The following is a 13,995-nucleotide window of genomic DNA, read 5'->3' as shown; positions in this document are numbered from 1 at the left end:
CAACCAAGTAGATTATCCGTGAACAATCAAATTTCATCTACATATTATAGAGATAAGGGTAGCAAACATCATGTGTTTCACGCAAAATATTATTATTATTATTTCATAGGGGCCTGAAAAAGAGGGACTTGTCCCTGTGATGGCAAGGATTTTACGTGTTGTCTAGTCAGCATTTTGGATGCGCATTTGAACGTATTTATTAAATTCAATATAATGTGTTTTTAAATTTTAAATAATTAGTAAATACAGTGAAATGTGATTCAGAATGTTGAATAGACAATGTGTAAAGTTTTAATAAATTTTAATTAACTAATTAATTTTAATTTTAATTAAATATTGTTAAATATGGATAGAAATTGTGGGGGGATTTTATAATAATCAGTTAGAATCTTGAAATAAAGTTAATAAATTTTTATATTTTATTGGTCAAAATTTTAAAAAATTTAAATGAAATTTTTTTTAATATTCAATAAAATCAGAATTTTTTTCATCATTTTTGTTGTTATTAAAGTTAATATATTTGTAATAAACTTCTTGTATATGTCTTGTTGAAATAATATTAATGTGGTGAGGCGGGGTATTTAGCAAATGTGCAAGAAAAATCTTTTTTTTGAGTATGATTTTTTGAAAAAATTAATGTTTCTATCAATTACAATAAAAATTCAATCACAAGATATCATTTTAATTTTAATTTTAATAACAAGAGAAAAGGGTAAGTTAAAAATTGAAAAAAAGATATCATTATGTGATTGCAATATGTTATGAGTTATGCTAGAATTTTGAGTGCATATAGATCATCATAAATCTAATATATAATTTTTTAAAGAGTACAATTTCCTTCAATATATATGTATGTGCTGAATCATTTCTATATTTATCACTATCAAAAATATTAATTATTTGTTTGAAGGATTAAAAATGATCAATTTGTAGCAAAGTGAGTTGTAACCAAATTGATGTTCTGCACTAATATTGATAGAAGTGTTAAAAACCTTTAAATGTGATCTAAAGTATAATAAAAAGTAGATAAACACATTTAATAACATAATCAATTAAACATATAACACCCATAATTAGTTGGGAAAAAAACATTTTGAAGAAAAACTCCACACTTCAAAACATGCTCAAATCCAATGGAAGATTACAACACACTTATAGAGTGAGTTCTCATGGGAGTGTCATATCCCGTCTCGTAATGTTAAATTTATGATGTTAATTAATATTTTTATTGAATAATTATGGAAATGATGCAATATATATGTGATTTTCTTTACAATTATAATGTTGACCCAAGCTACTTATAGAAAAGTGAGTGTGAGTGTGAGTGTGAGTGTGAGTGTGAGTGTGAGTGTGAGTGTGAGTGTGAGTGTGAGTGTGAGTGTGAGTGTGAGTGTTAGTGTGAGTGTGAGTGTGGGTGTGCGTGTGAGTGTGGGTGTGAGTGTGAGTGTGAGTGTGAGTGTGAGTGTGAGTGTGAGTGTGAGTGTGAGTGTGAGTGTGAGTGTGAGTGTGAGTGTGAGTGTGAGCAGGTTTTGTTGAAAACAAGATCATGGTTGAGGTAGAGGCAACCTAGCCTTTTAGTTATAAGGGGTATGAGAGGGAAACCCAATGCACACACCACATAGACATGTAGTGCGATGTCCCTGATATAATTAAACAATAAATTTAAATACTTTATTGTAAGGCCCCAAATTTAATAACAAATCTTTTGGGCCCTTTATTTAATTAGATTAATCAAGTCTTAGTTTGGTCGTGTCGGCCCATTTGTAACCCTTCAGGAAATTTCCCGAAACCCATATTTATGGTCAAGTCTATCATTTGTGTTGGTATGCGAACTTTGGTATTTTTCTCTATTGTGCGAATTCCTGTTGGAGTTCTATTATCCGCCATTTCAGAGGTGAAAGACCCTCCCTATTTGGTATTTGCAATTTTGGTGAGATTCATCCCTCACCCTATTATGTTTTGTGTACTTGTTTTGAATCTGGCAAATCTTGAATCTCATCACTGTTTACTTCTTCCAATTGCATATCTGTTAATCTAGTATACATGCATAAGGGATTCCTAATATTTAGAGTTAATTACTTGCGGAAGATCAACCCCTTCACCGCACACATGTTGAAGTCCATCGTACGGTTATACCACTGTACATCTCACCCTCACCGTACATCCCCACTGTACACCCTCACCTACACCGTACGGTTCCACACCCTCACCATACGTAACACCTTCACATGCAACCTCACCTCCATCGTACACCCTCACCCTCGTCGTATGATCACACCCCGTGCATTCACAACCTCACCATACATTGACAAGGGAACATTACAATGGTATCAGAGCTGGTGATCTTGTCAGCCTGTCGTGTAGTGGATGCAAGTGTACACTAGAAGGAGGTATCGTTCGACCGATCGAATGGGGGAACCACAGGACCCTGCAAGAGAAGTCATGGCACTATTAAGGGAGCTAACCAGAAGCCAAGCTTAGCTCAACAACACCATAACCAGAGGGGAGCAACAACAACAACAAATCATGGAAGAAACCTTACGACAATTGGCCTTGGGAAAAATGAATGGAGAACATAATGGGCAAGGCAATGATTCGGTCACTGGAAGGTCAAACATCCAACACTCACATTCACGGCCGTTGATGCCGACTTTTCCTCATAAATCAGAAGCACCACGCGTGGAGCAAGAACCCACCTTTTAGGAGATGCAAGCACGGTTGAACCAAGATTGGAGGGATGCAAATCTCGAGGGGGACATATCCTTCAAGGATTATGCTGAGCTCTGGATGAAATACTCGGGCAGTAGAAGTCGGGGCTATTATGGATACTATAACAATGACATCGAGTGGAAGGTTGGCAAGACCAACCTGTCATCCTTTGATGGGACCGAAGCAACCTCGACACAAGCTTGGGTTTAAAAAGTAGATACCTACTTCCAACTCAACCCGATGCCTGAAGATGAAGCTATCAAGTTTGCAGCACTTCACCTGGAAGGAGTTGCGCACAAATGGTGGCATCATGGAATGGTCACTCTCGGTCATGACCAGATAAATTCCTATGTCGACTTCACGGAGAGGCTCATAGATCGATTTGATGGGAAGGATCTAGAACTCAATTTCAAGGAGCTGGTGCAACTAAAACAGTCGGGACCTGTGGACAGTTACATCACAGAGTTCCAAAGACTATCTGTGTTGGTAACAAACATCTTAGAGTGAAGATTGGTGGTCTTATTCATGGACGGATTGATGGAACCATTGAAAAGGTTGGGTGAAAGGGTTCAACCCCAACACGCTCACAGAAGCAATCAAAAGGGCCTGTAACATGGTAACATCTTCCTCTTCCAGAAATTTTGCACATACCAAACCACCTTTCGTTTCAAAGGAGAAGGATAATAAACCCTTTCCGAAGAGGTCATCGCTCGATGAAACCACAAAATAGGAACTCAGAAGGAAGAAGCTTTGTTTCACCCACAAGGAGCCATGGGAACCAGGACACCGATGTTTGGGCAAAGGAAAGATTCACTATATTGAAGTGATGTCCGATGGCGAAGAGGAGCACGAGGAAAGTGAACCACCAAGGGAAGAATCTACCAAAGAAACCAGTCTGGCGGAGAGAATCTCCACATTGGTACGGAAGGGAGGCATCATTGCCACATTGGTAGGTACCCCAAGGTGCAGTGTATTTAGGGTGCATGGTACACTCCAAGGGCAACGAGTCTTGGTTATGCTCGACAGTGGGGCCTCGCTCAACTTCATAAACTCATCACTCATCACCTGAAGGGGTTTGTGTACAAATGAGCAGGGAGGGTTCAATGTCAAAGTGGCAAAAGGCAATCTCCTATCATGCACTCACCTGGTTTTGCAACTGAGCATCACCATGGGAAATTACACAATGATCGACGACTTCTTTGTAGTAGATCTGGATGACACGAATGTCATATTGGGCATTAAATGGATGGAGACCCTCAACCAGTACACACAAAGCTTCAAAAGGATGGAGTTCTCATTTGAGGTAGATGGCAGGAAGGTGGTTCTCAGAGGAATGTTGAATGGCGGCCCAAGGGAGATTTCCACTAAATAGATGGAAGCCATCTTCAAACATGATGAAGTAGTTTGGGCAGCACATTGCTTGATCTCAACAAAACCTATGAAAGAGCAATTGAATTACTACCAGGATGAGGAACTTCAATCGGTTTTGGATAAGCATAGTTTGGTCTTCGCTGATATTCCACCTAGTATACCCCCACACTGAGGGTTTGAGCACACCATCGAGTTGGAGGAAGGAGCAAAACCCGTTATCACCACACCCTATCGCCACCTGAAGAAGTTCAAAGAAGAGATAGAGAAAATGATCCAGGAACTCCTTGATAAAGGATGGATCCGGCCCAACTCTAGCCCCTTTGCATCATCGATGGTACTAGTGAAGAAGAAGGACCAAACTCTCAGAATGTGTGTTGACTACCGTGCACTGAACAAGAAGACTACCAAGAATAGATACCACATTCCCAAGATCGATGAGTTGCTGGACGAACTACATGGCACAGTCTATTTCTCCAAAATTGATCTCCGCTCCAGCTACCATCAAATCCGTATGAGGGAGCAAGATGTGGAAAAGACAACCTTATGTTGCCATTTCAGACACTATGAGTTCTTGATCATGCCATTTAGATTAGTCAATGCTCCAGTCACTTTCCAGTCTTGCATGAACCACATCTTCAACAAGCAATTGTGTAAGTTCCTACTGGTATTCTTTAATGACGTGCTCATCTACAACAAGACCTGGGAGGAACACCTGGGACATTTGGATGAAGTATTGGGAATTATAAAATCGCAATCATTGTATGCCAAAAGGTCCAAATGTAAATTTGGAATGACCGAGGTCCTGTACTTAGGTCACGTCATCAATGCCCGGAGGGTACAAGTTCATCGAGAGAAGATTCAGGCAATTTTGGATTGGCCTCCACCCAAGACTTTCTTGGAGCTGCGTGGATTTTTTGGATTGTACAGTTATTATAGAAGGTTTATGAAAGTATTTTCACAACTTGGTGCACCATTGACAGATCTGACAAAGAAAGAATCCTTCCATTGGAATGTGCAAGCGCAACACACCTTCAATAAATTAAAAGAAGTTATGAGTACATGTTCAGTTGTGGCACTACTAGACTTCACTTGCCCTTTCATCCTGGAGTGTGATGCCTTGGGTGAAGGTATTCGAGCAGTGTTGATGCAAGACCATCACCCCATTGTGCTCAAGAGTCGAAATCTTTCAGGAGCTGAGCGGTTGTACTCCATATACGACAAGGAGATGCTCACCATCATGCACGCACTGATGAAGTTTCGGCAGTACCTCATCGGGGCAAAGTTTGTCATACGAACAAACCACAACAACTTGCAATATTTCTTGGAGCAGAGGGATCTGAATAAACGAAAACAAAAGTGGGTGAGAAAAGTCCAGGCATTTGATTTCGACATTGAGTATGTGAAGGGCAAGAACAATGTGGTAGCTGACGCCTTGTCAAGAAGGCCTGCCATATGTTCTCTATCCCAGATTTCGACGGATTGGAAGGAACACCTGTTGGTTGAATACTCCAAGAATGCTTTTTCCTGCAAACTGATGGATGGCCAAGTGCAAGATGACCGATACAATGTGGTTGACGACATCATTTACTACAAGGACAAAATTTATCTGGTACCCGAGTCCAAGACGAAGGAAAAGATTCTGAAGGAAATGCACGACTCTCCCTTGGTCGGACACCCAGGATACTTGAAGACCTACAGACAGATTTGAGAAAGGTTTTCCTAGAAGAGACTTAAGACCGACGTCCTACAGTATGTGCGGGAATGCGCCACCTACCAGCAGAACAAATCTGAGCACACCTTACCGGTTGGACTGCTGCAACCACTGCCAATCCCCAACCAGAAATGGGATAGCATCTCGATGGATTTCGTTAATGGGCTACCCAAAGTGCAAGGAAAGTATTTCATTTTCATCGTAATTGACCGCTTGACCAAGTATGCCCATTTTTTTGTCATCCCCACAGGATACCAAGTAGTTCAAGTGGTCGAGTTGTTCTTTCGTGAGGTATTTCGCTTACATGGTCTACCGCGAAACATAGTCAGTGACAGGCATAGTCATTTTCTGAGTACCTTCTGGATGGAGTTATTTCAGTTGGGAGGAATTGAGTTGTCGCCCAGCACGAGCTACCATCCGCAGACAGACACACAGACCAAGATTGTGAACAAATGGCTGGAGGGTTATCTCAAGAACTACGTCTCAACTCAACAGAAGGCTTGGGTTCGCTAACTACATTTGGGTGAACACTGTTACAACACCACCTATCACATGTCGACAGGCATGCCACCCTTCAAAGCACTATACGATTATGAACCTTCTTCATTTGTTGATCTGGCATTGGGAGACAGTTGTGCACCGAGGGCCAAAGATTGGCTTCAGGAGAGTTTAGACATCCTGACATCTCTCAAAGATAACATGCAAAAGGCTCAAAACTAGCAAAAGATGTATGTAGACCGACACCGGGTTGAGAGAAATTTTGAGGTGCACGATCTAGTATACCTCTGACTTCAATTGTACAGACAATCCTCCTTGAAGACAAGTGGTAAGGAGAAGTTGAAGCCACGTTTCTATGGACCCTACAGGGTTGTTCGGAGGGTGTGCAAAGTTGCCTACGAGTTGGAGCTTCCTGAGGGGAGTCGGATTCACAATGTTTTTCACATGTCATGTCTTAAGAAGGTTGTCGGGCAGCGCATCACAGTGTCTAAGGATTTGCTATCCATCGACGAAGAAGGGAAACTAATTCTAGAGCTGACGGAGATCATCGATGTCAGAGAAAAGAGGCTGAGATCATGCACAGTCAAGGAGTTCCTTGTGCGCTAGAAGAATCTACCCATCGAGGGTGCCACTTGGGAAGGCGAGCAAATTTTGGAGCATCCAAGTCTACAATGCAAGCAATTTTTGGCCTGAGAGGACTGTGATGTCCCCGATATAATTAAATAATAAATTTAAATACTTTATTGTAAGGCCCCAAATTTAATAACAAATCTTTCGAGCCCTTTATTTAATTAGATTAGTCAAGTCTTAGTTTGATCGTGTCGGCCCGTTTGTAACCCTTTGGGAAATTTCCCGGATCCTATATTTAAGGTTAAATCTGTCATTTGTGTTGGTATGCAAATTTTGGTATTTTTCTCTATTGTGTGAATTCCTGTTGGAGTTTTGTTATTTGCCATTTCAAAGGTGAAAGACCCTCCCTATTTGGTATTTGTAGCTTCAGTGAGATTCATCCCTCACCCTATTATGTTCTGTGTACTTGTTCTGGATCTGGCAAATCTTGAATCTCATCATTGTTTACTTCTTCCAGTTGCATATATGTTAATATGGTGTACATGCATAAGGGATTCCTAATATTCAGAGTTCATTACTTACGAAAGATCAACCCCTTCACCGCACACACACTGAAGTCCACCGTACGGTTATACCACTGTACATCTCACCCTCACCATACATCCCCATAGTACATCTTAGCCCACCATACATATCACCCCCATCGTACACCCTCACCGTATGTAACACCTTCACTTGCAACCTCACCTCCATCGTACACCCTCACCCTCGCCGTACGGTCACACCTCATACATTCACAAGCTCACCATACATTGACAAGGGAACATTACATGTAGTTGCATTTAAAGGCTTTGAATGTTACTTTGTGTGACTTTAAAACAAGTGGCAAGTACTTGCCTTTATAGTATTGTACAAAACAAACATAATAAAAATACTTGTAATTCTTAATTATTAAAAATTTGAACTATTGTTGTTCTTTTTTTTCTTATGATCAGTAATGGGTCGAAGTCGATAAGATGTACATACCCTACCCCCTTGTGGGATTTGAACTTGTGACCTCTCTTTCAAGAGCACAAGTTCTCCACCACTAGGCCAACTCAAGCTATACGAAATTTTTAACATAAAGGGGTAAAAATATTATTAAACCAAGGAGACATTACAAAGCAAGGCCATTAAATGGCCCTATCAAGATCAACCAAGTGATCCAATTGATGAGACAAATCTGGGGGCAGATGGCCCCGATCCACCAAATTCCAATCATGCATATGATCGGAAGCCCATTTAGCCAAGCAATCAGCCACACCATTCCATTCACGGGGAATATGGTTGAAAGTAACATGCTCCAGAGATGCACAGAGAGTGAGAATTTGTTCAACAATCAAGGCCAGCTGCCAGCTCACATTATCCATATACTGCCTTTTCAGTAAGTTCACCACAACCTGGGAGTCAGACTCACATATGATCCTTCGCCAACCCAACTGATTGGCCCGCTCCATAGCCACTAAAATAGCCTGAGCCTCCATAAGATTATTTGTATGAAGACCCTTATACTCAGAGAAAATAAACTGAACATCCCCTGAGCTATCACGGCCCACACCTCCAATGCCAGCATGACCAGGATTACCACGAGAAGAGCCATCCGAGTTGATTTTTAGGACTCCCAAGGGAGGAGGGGACCATCTTCCCTCCCTATTCACCTTTGGGGTAGGATGCCTACACCTGTTACGCATGAGTTGTCGTTGCGGAGGAGGAAGATGAAGGCGATTACAACAATCAACATCCCGAGGGTCCACCCGCATAGTCATATCACACTTAGCCACAATAGTTTCCCCTAAGGAGTGTAAAATTTTCCTCCAAAGGTGAGGAGCCATCAGCTGCAAATCTTGAAAGATCCGCCTATTCCTCTCCAACCAAAGATTCCAGATAATAAAGGAAGGCCCAATGGCCCAAGCAGCCTGGAGAAAGGAAGTAGAAACAGGGGCCCTTCCCCATCGTTCCCAAAATTCCACCAAAGAGGAAAAATGCCAGCAAGTCGTATTCCACACTCCCCACCAGAAGTGCCAAATCTCCCTAGCATAGGAGCATTGGAAGAAGATATGGGATACACTCTCTTCACAACCTTGACACAAAACACACATAGAAGGGCCTTGAAAACCACACTTACATAAATTATCCCAAGTGAGACACCGATTTTGGGCCACTAACCACATAAAGAAGTTGCAATTGGGCCATGACAACTTGTGCCAAACATGCTTCCACCAAGGGACCTCAATGTCCCCAAACAACTGCCTACCAATCTGTTTATAACCAGCAACCACAGAGTACTTTCCAGACAAGTCTGAACCATCCCAAGCCAAAACATCAGTTCCTCTCAAAGAATTACAAGCACGGGAAGCCAAAAGTTGGGAAAGCTCACGCCTATCCCCCTCAGACCCTCCTGGAGGCCACTCAGAAGGGTGCTTCCAACGAAACCAAAGAACCAAACCATCATGTTGTGTCACCTTATAATGCTCCACAGTATCCCAGCCAGCTGCGCTAAAAACCTCAGACAGAGGCTGGAGATGAGGAAAAGAAGAAAGAATAGGAGGGTGACCATCCCAGGAATCTAACCAAAAAAGAGCCTGTGAACCCGAATGACAGATCCAAAAAAGAGCATCCTTAATCAACTGCGCCCCCACTTTCAAAGTATGCCAGATCATAGAACCACCCCCCTCCAGAGGATAGTGAGGGACCTCAAAAGAAGCAACACCCCGAAGATATTTAAGGTTGAGAATACGAGCCCATAACTGGTGCTGATGGGTGCACCAGCGCCAGTAAAGCTTAGCAGCAAGAGCTTTTCCATTCAAAATAGCAGAGCGTAAACCAAGACCCCCTTCCTGCTTAGGTCTACACACTGATTCCCACTTAACAAGGCTCCATTTTGAAGACAATAAATTACCGCTCCAAAGAAATTGACGAGAAAGAGCATCAAATTCCTTAAGGAAATACATAGGAGCCGCTTGAACAAAGCACCTGTAGATGGGAAGGGCCTGGATGACAGACTTAAGAAGAGTCAATCTAGCTGCAGAAGACAACCAACGATGGGTCCAATGAGAAACCTTTCTCCTAAGCTTATCAAGCAACTGCTGCCAAGAAGATCTGGGCAGACGGCCAACAGTAAGAGGAATACCCAAATAAACAAAGGGAAGAGTTCCAATTTGAAACCGCAGAATGGCAGCAATCCTATGCTGGATAGCTTGAGGAGTATTAAAGAAGAAAATAGAAGACTTTTGCTCATTGACTCTCTGGCCCGAAGCCGCAAGGTAGATGTCCAAAGTTTTCCTGAAGGAATTAGCCTCCCTAATGCGAGCCAGACCCATAAGAGAGGTATCATCCACGAATTGGAGATGAGAAAGTGTAGGCAAGCCCATCCCCCACTGCCAACCATGAATCAAGCCATGAGAAACCTGAGATTTAAGAAGACGGCCAAGCCCCTCAGCCAGAATAATAAACAAATAAGGAGAGAGCGGATCCCCCTGACGAAGACCCCTAGTAGCCCCAAAAAGCTCAGAAGGCTCCCCATTCATAATAACCGAAAAGGAGGAAGAAGTCACACAACTCAACACCCAACTCACCCAATCAGAGGAAAAACCAAAGGCCAACAGAATCTTCTGAAGAAAACTCCATTTAACTCTGTCATAGGCTTTGGCCATATCCAACTTGATAAACATAGACCTCTCCTGAGAAGTAGCCATGGAATGAATGGCTTCGGACGCAACCACCACCCCATCCAGAATTTGCCGCCCAGCCACAAAGCCGCCTTGCTCCTCAGAAATAATCATTGGCAAACAAGATTTGAGTCTCTCAGCCATCAACTTCGTAATAATCTTATACACCACATTACAGAGTGTAATAGGTCTAAAGAGATCAAGTTTGTCAGCACCTTCCTTCTTAGGAATGAGAACCAGAAAAGTAGCATTCAAGGCGCGAAGCATCTGCTTACTATGAAGAGACTCACAAACCACCTCTAACAAATCCTGCTTCACAATATCCCAAAACTCCTGGAAAAACTCAACTGGGAACCCGTCAGGGCCAGGGGCTTTCCCTTTGTTCATCCCAAACACCACCTCCTCCACTTCAGACAGAGTCACCGGGCGAATAAGAGAAGCATTCACCTCATTAGAAATTAAAGAAGGAATACAAGCAAGGACTCTATTTTCATCAGCCTCAGCAGGTACAGAATCCTCAGTGAAAAGATTAGAGTAGTACTGACGAGCCTCTCTAGACAGAGCATGTTGAGCAGAGATTGAAATACCCTCAGAGTTAACAAGAGAAGAGATAAAGCACTTATTTCGACGAGCTTGCACAGAATAATGGAAAAAGGCCGTATTCCGATCACCCTCTTGAAGCCAATCAATCCTAGCCTTTTGTTTCCAGAAAATCTCTTCACGGAGCTCCCACTCTTCCACCAATTTCAGAGCCTGGGATTCAGCATGCCCAAGAGCCTCCAAGAAGCCCAAATCCCGAATCTGACGGGTAATCACAGCAAGGCGGTCCAGCGCTTCTCTTTTCCTAACCCGAAAATTACCAAAACTCAACCTATTCCATCGCTTAAGATGAAACTTAACATATTGCAACTTCTTAACCAGAGAATACATAGATGTACCATAGGCAGGGGCGCCATCCCGCCACCATTGAGCCACAAGATCACCTAAAGACGGATCACGCAACCACATGAGCTGGAATTTGAAAGGGGGGTTCTTAGGATTTGGAAAAGCTGAAGTCGAAAACTTAATTGGCCAATGATCAGAGCCACGCCAGTCAAGAATCTCAGAGCAAATGACCAAGCTACCTCTAACCCAAGAGCAAGAGACAAGGAAACGATCAAGCCGCTGGGCAATCGCTTCAGGCCCACTCCGTCTATTATTCCAAGTGAAAATTCCATTAGAGGGTTTTACATCCATCAATGCTAGAGAGTCCACATTAGTCCGAAACATATCTGAAGCAGGGCCAAGCCTAGGCAGCCCTCTCCTTTTCTCCTCCAAGCTCAACACAGCATTGAAGTCACCAGCTAAAATCCAAGGTAGAAAGGGAGCACAGGACCTAACATACCTGATATGAGCCCAAAGCTAGGATTTACCACGAATATCAATTGGAGCATAAACATTACTAACCAAAATAGTCTCACCAGATTCCAAAATCGAGGCCACCATAGAAATAGCAGACTGGCTGGAAATCCACCAATGAGGGACAACCTTACGAGGATCCCAGAAAAGAGCCAGACCCCCAGAGGTTCCCCTAGATCCAATACACTGACACTGGCCAGAAAACCAAATACGAGGAGCATGTTGAAACATGAGATCCACCATAAGCTTAGTTTCCTGGATACAAAAGATATCAGGAGAATGAACAACAATCAAATCTTGAATAGCCTTTTGACGGGGGGTGCTATTCAACCCCCTTGCATTCCATGAGAGAATAATCATGAGGAAGGTTGAGAGAAGTGGGCCTCAAGGGTCTTAATAGCCCCAGATTCCACCAAAAGATCCCCAGCAGATTTAAGCTTGTCTGCATCCTTCTTACGACCAACTTTCGAAGAAAATTCAAAATGTCCCTTCTTGAGAGGGCGTTGCAACACCCCCAAGGAAGGAGATGATCCTCGCCCTTTGCCTGAAGAAAACACTGCCTTAGCCAAATCTGCTAAAACAATATCATCCTGCACATCTACAGAGGCCCCAGGAGGCTCCGAACTCCCCTGCACCAATGCCGAAGACGAATTCAGCACAACAATCGCTTTCTCCAGCCCTGTATCCATCCCAACATCCATACCAGAGGCCCCAGCAGAAAGCTCAACAGGAATCCCTTCCTCCACAGCCTGATTATCCAGGACCTCAAACCGATTGAAACCCTAATCATTCTGACTATCCTTAAAGGCCCGCTTGTGCCCCCTCCCTTTATTTCTCTGCTTAACAGGGATAAAGCCATCCTTATCAGGCCCACCCTCAACCCCAGATTCCTTCCCTTTATCCCCTTTCTCCATCGAGGGCCCAGAAGAAGGAGAAGAAGACACCCCAGCAGCTTTGGGTGCCCGAGGACACTGGCGCTGAAGGTGTCCATACTCGTGACAGAAGCGGCAACGAAAAGGGAGGGACTCATAATCAAGCGGTTGAATCCACGAAGCCGAGCCAATAAAAATTTCCAAAGAGTCTGGCAAAGGATTATTTAAGTCAATTTCAACGCAGATGCGAGCATAAGAAAATACCTTTTTCTCCAAAGTATTTTGAGCAATGGCAGCCGGTTTCCCCAACAGAGCAGCAATCCGAAGCAGAATATCCTCTCTCCAAAACTCCAACGGCAGCCATGGAAGACGCACCCAAACAGGAACCCGAGTAGGAAGATCTTCTGTCGCATTAAAACCACTATGCCAGGGCTTAATGAACAAGCCAACATGATTGTAAAAATATGGCCCTCCTTCAAAAACACGATTACGGTCCGAGATACTAGAAAAATCGACCATGAAATAGCCATTTGCAGCTACCAATAAATCAAAATCCCCCTCAACATGCCAAGTTCGACGGATCCAAGATTCTAATGCCGAGAGAGGAATCCGAATACCCAAGAACTTGCAGATCAAAACATGTTGGCTCCAATAAGCGATATCTTCCTGGACAGATTCCGGAGAGATAACCAAAACAGGCCGATCTTGACTCCGCGGCAGACATCCGTTCACTTTCTTGAGCTTAGAGCTCTCACCCACAAAAGATGACTCCAATTTTTGTGCATGCATAGCCTCTGAAAATTTTTGAGATCGCTATACGAAATTTTGAGTTAAATTGTTATTTTAAAATTATATTATTGTAATATTAACTAAAACTCTCACTTCAATAAAAGAATATTAATAATTATAATATAATATAAGCATTGGCATATTAATGGGCCTCTCTAGGTTGATCTAGATTCCAAGGGGGAGAAAGCTATTGATTGGATGAAACTAAATGTAGGATGGATGAAAGTCAACTTTGTCGCGACGTCGAGAGTTGTGAGATTTTGCCAAGATCAAGAGCTCAATAAAAAGTACAATAGAGACAAAATATAGGATAAGAATAAACTGTATTCTCATCAATAGATAAATGATCAATTATTCCATCTCCATACAA

At 42.6% G+C, this 13,995-nt stretch overlaps 1 protein-coding gene across 1 annotated transcript; it reads right to left on the bottom strand.

Moving 5' to 3' along the window:
* Positions 1-8,031: 8,031 nt before the first annotated feature.
* Positions 8,032-13,625, bottom strand: LOC131039797 (uncharacterized). The gene is made up of 4 exons (XM_059221926.1): positions 12,810-13,625; positions 12,378-12,713; positions 12,027-12,219; positions 8,032-11,909 (listed from the first exon to the last, which is right to left on the bottom strand). Exons 1-4 carry the CDS (start codon positions 13,623-13,625, stop codon positions 8,032-8,034), a joined length of 5,223 nt encoding a protein of 1,740 aa, XP_059077909.1.
* Between the last annotated feature and the right edge of the window lie 370 nt (positions 13,626-13,995).

This window comes from Cryptomeria japonica, chromosome 6 (assembly GCF_030272615.1).
Source record: "Cryptomeria japonica chromosome 6, Sugi_1.0, whole genome shotgun sequence".
NCBI lineage: Eukaryota > Viridiplantae > Streptophyta > Pinopsida > Cupressales > Cupressaceae > Cryptomeria > Cryptomeria japonica.
This window is presented reverse-complemented; position numbering and strand designations above follow the sequence as displayed.

Bases quoted from the DNA above. Each gene is read 5' to 3' on its own strand.
- LOC131039797 (XM_059221926.1), bottom strand. From the start codon at position 13,625: ATGCATGCACAAAAATTGGAGTCATCTTTTGTGGGTGAGAGCTCTAAG. The intron at 12,714-12,809 runs GTTAAGCAGAGA...CTGGATAATCAG, and splicing joins ATAAGGATGGCTTTATCCCT to GCTGTGGAGGAAGGGATTCC. The intron at 11,910-12,026 runs GTGAGACTATTT...CTTGGATTTTAG, and splicing joins GGCCTCGATTTTGGAATCTG to CTGGTGACTTCAATGCTGTG.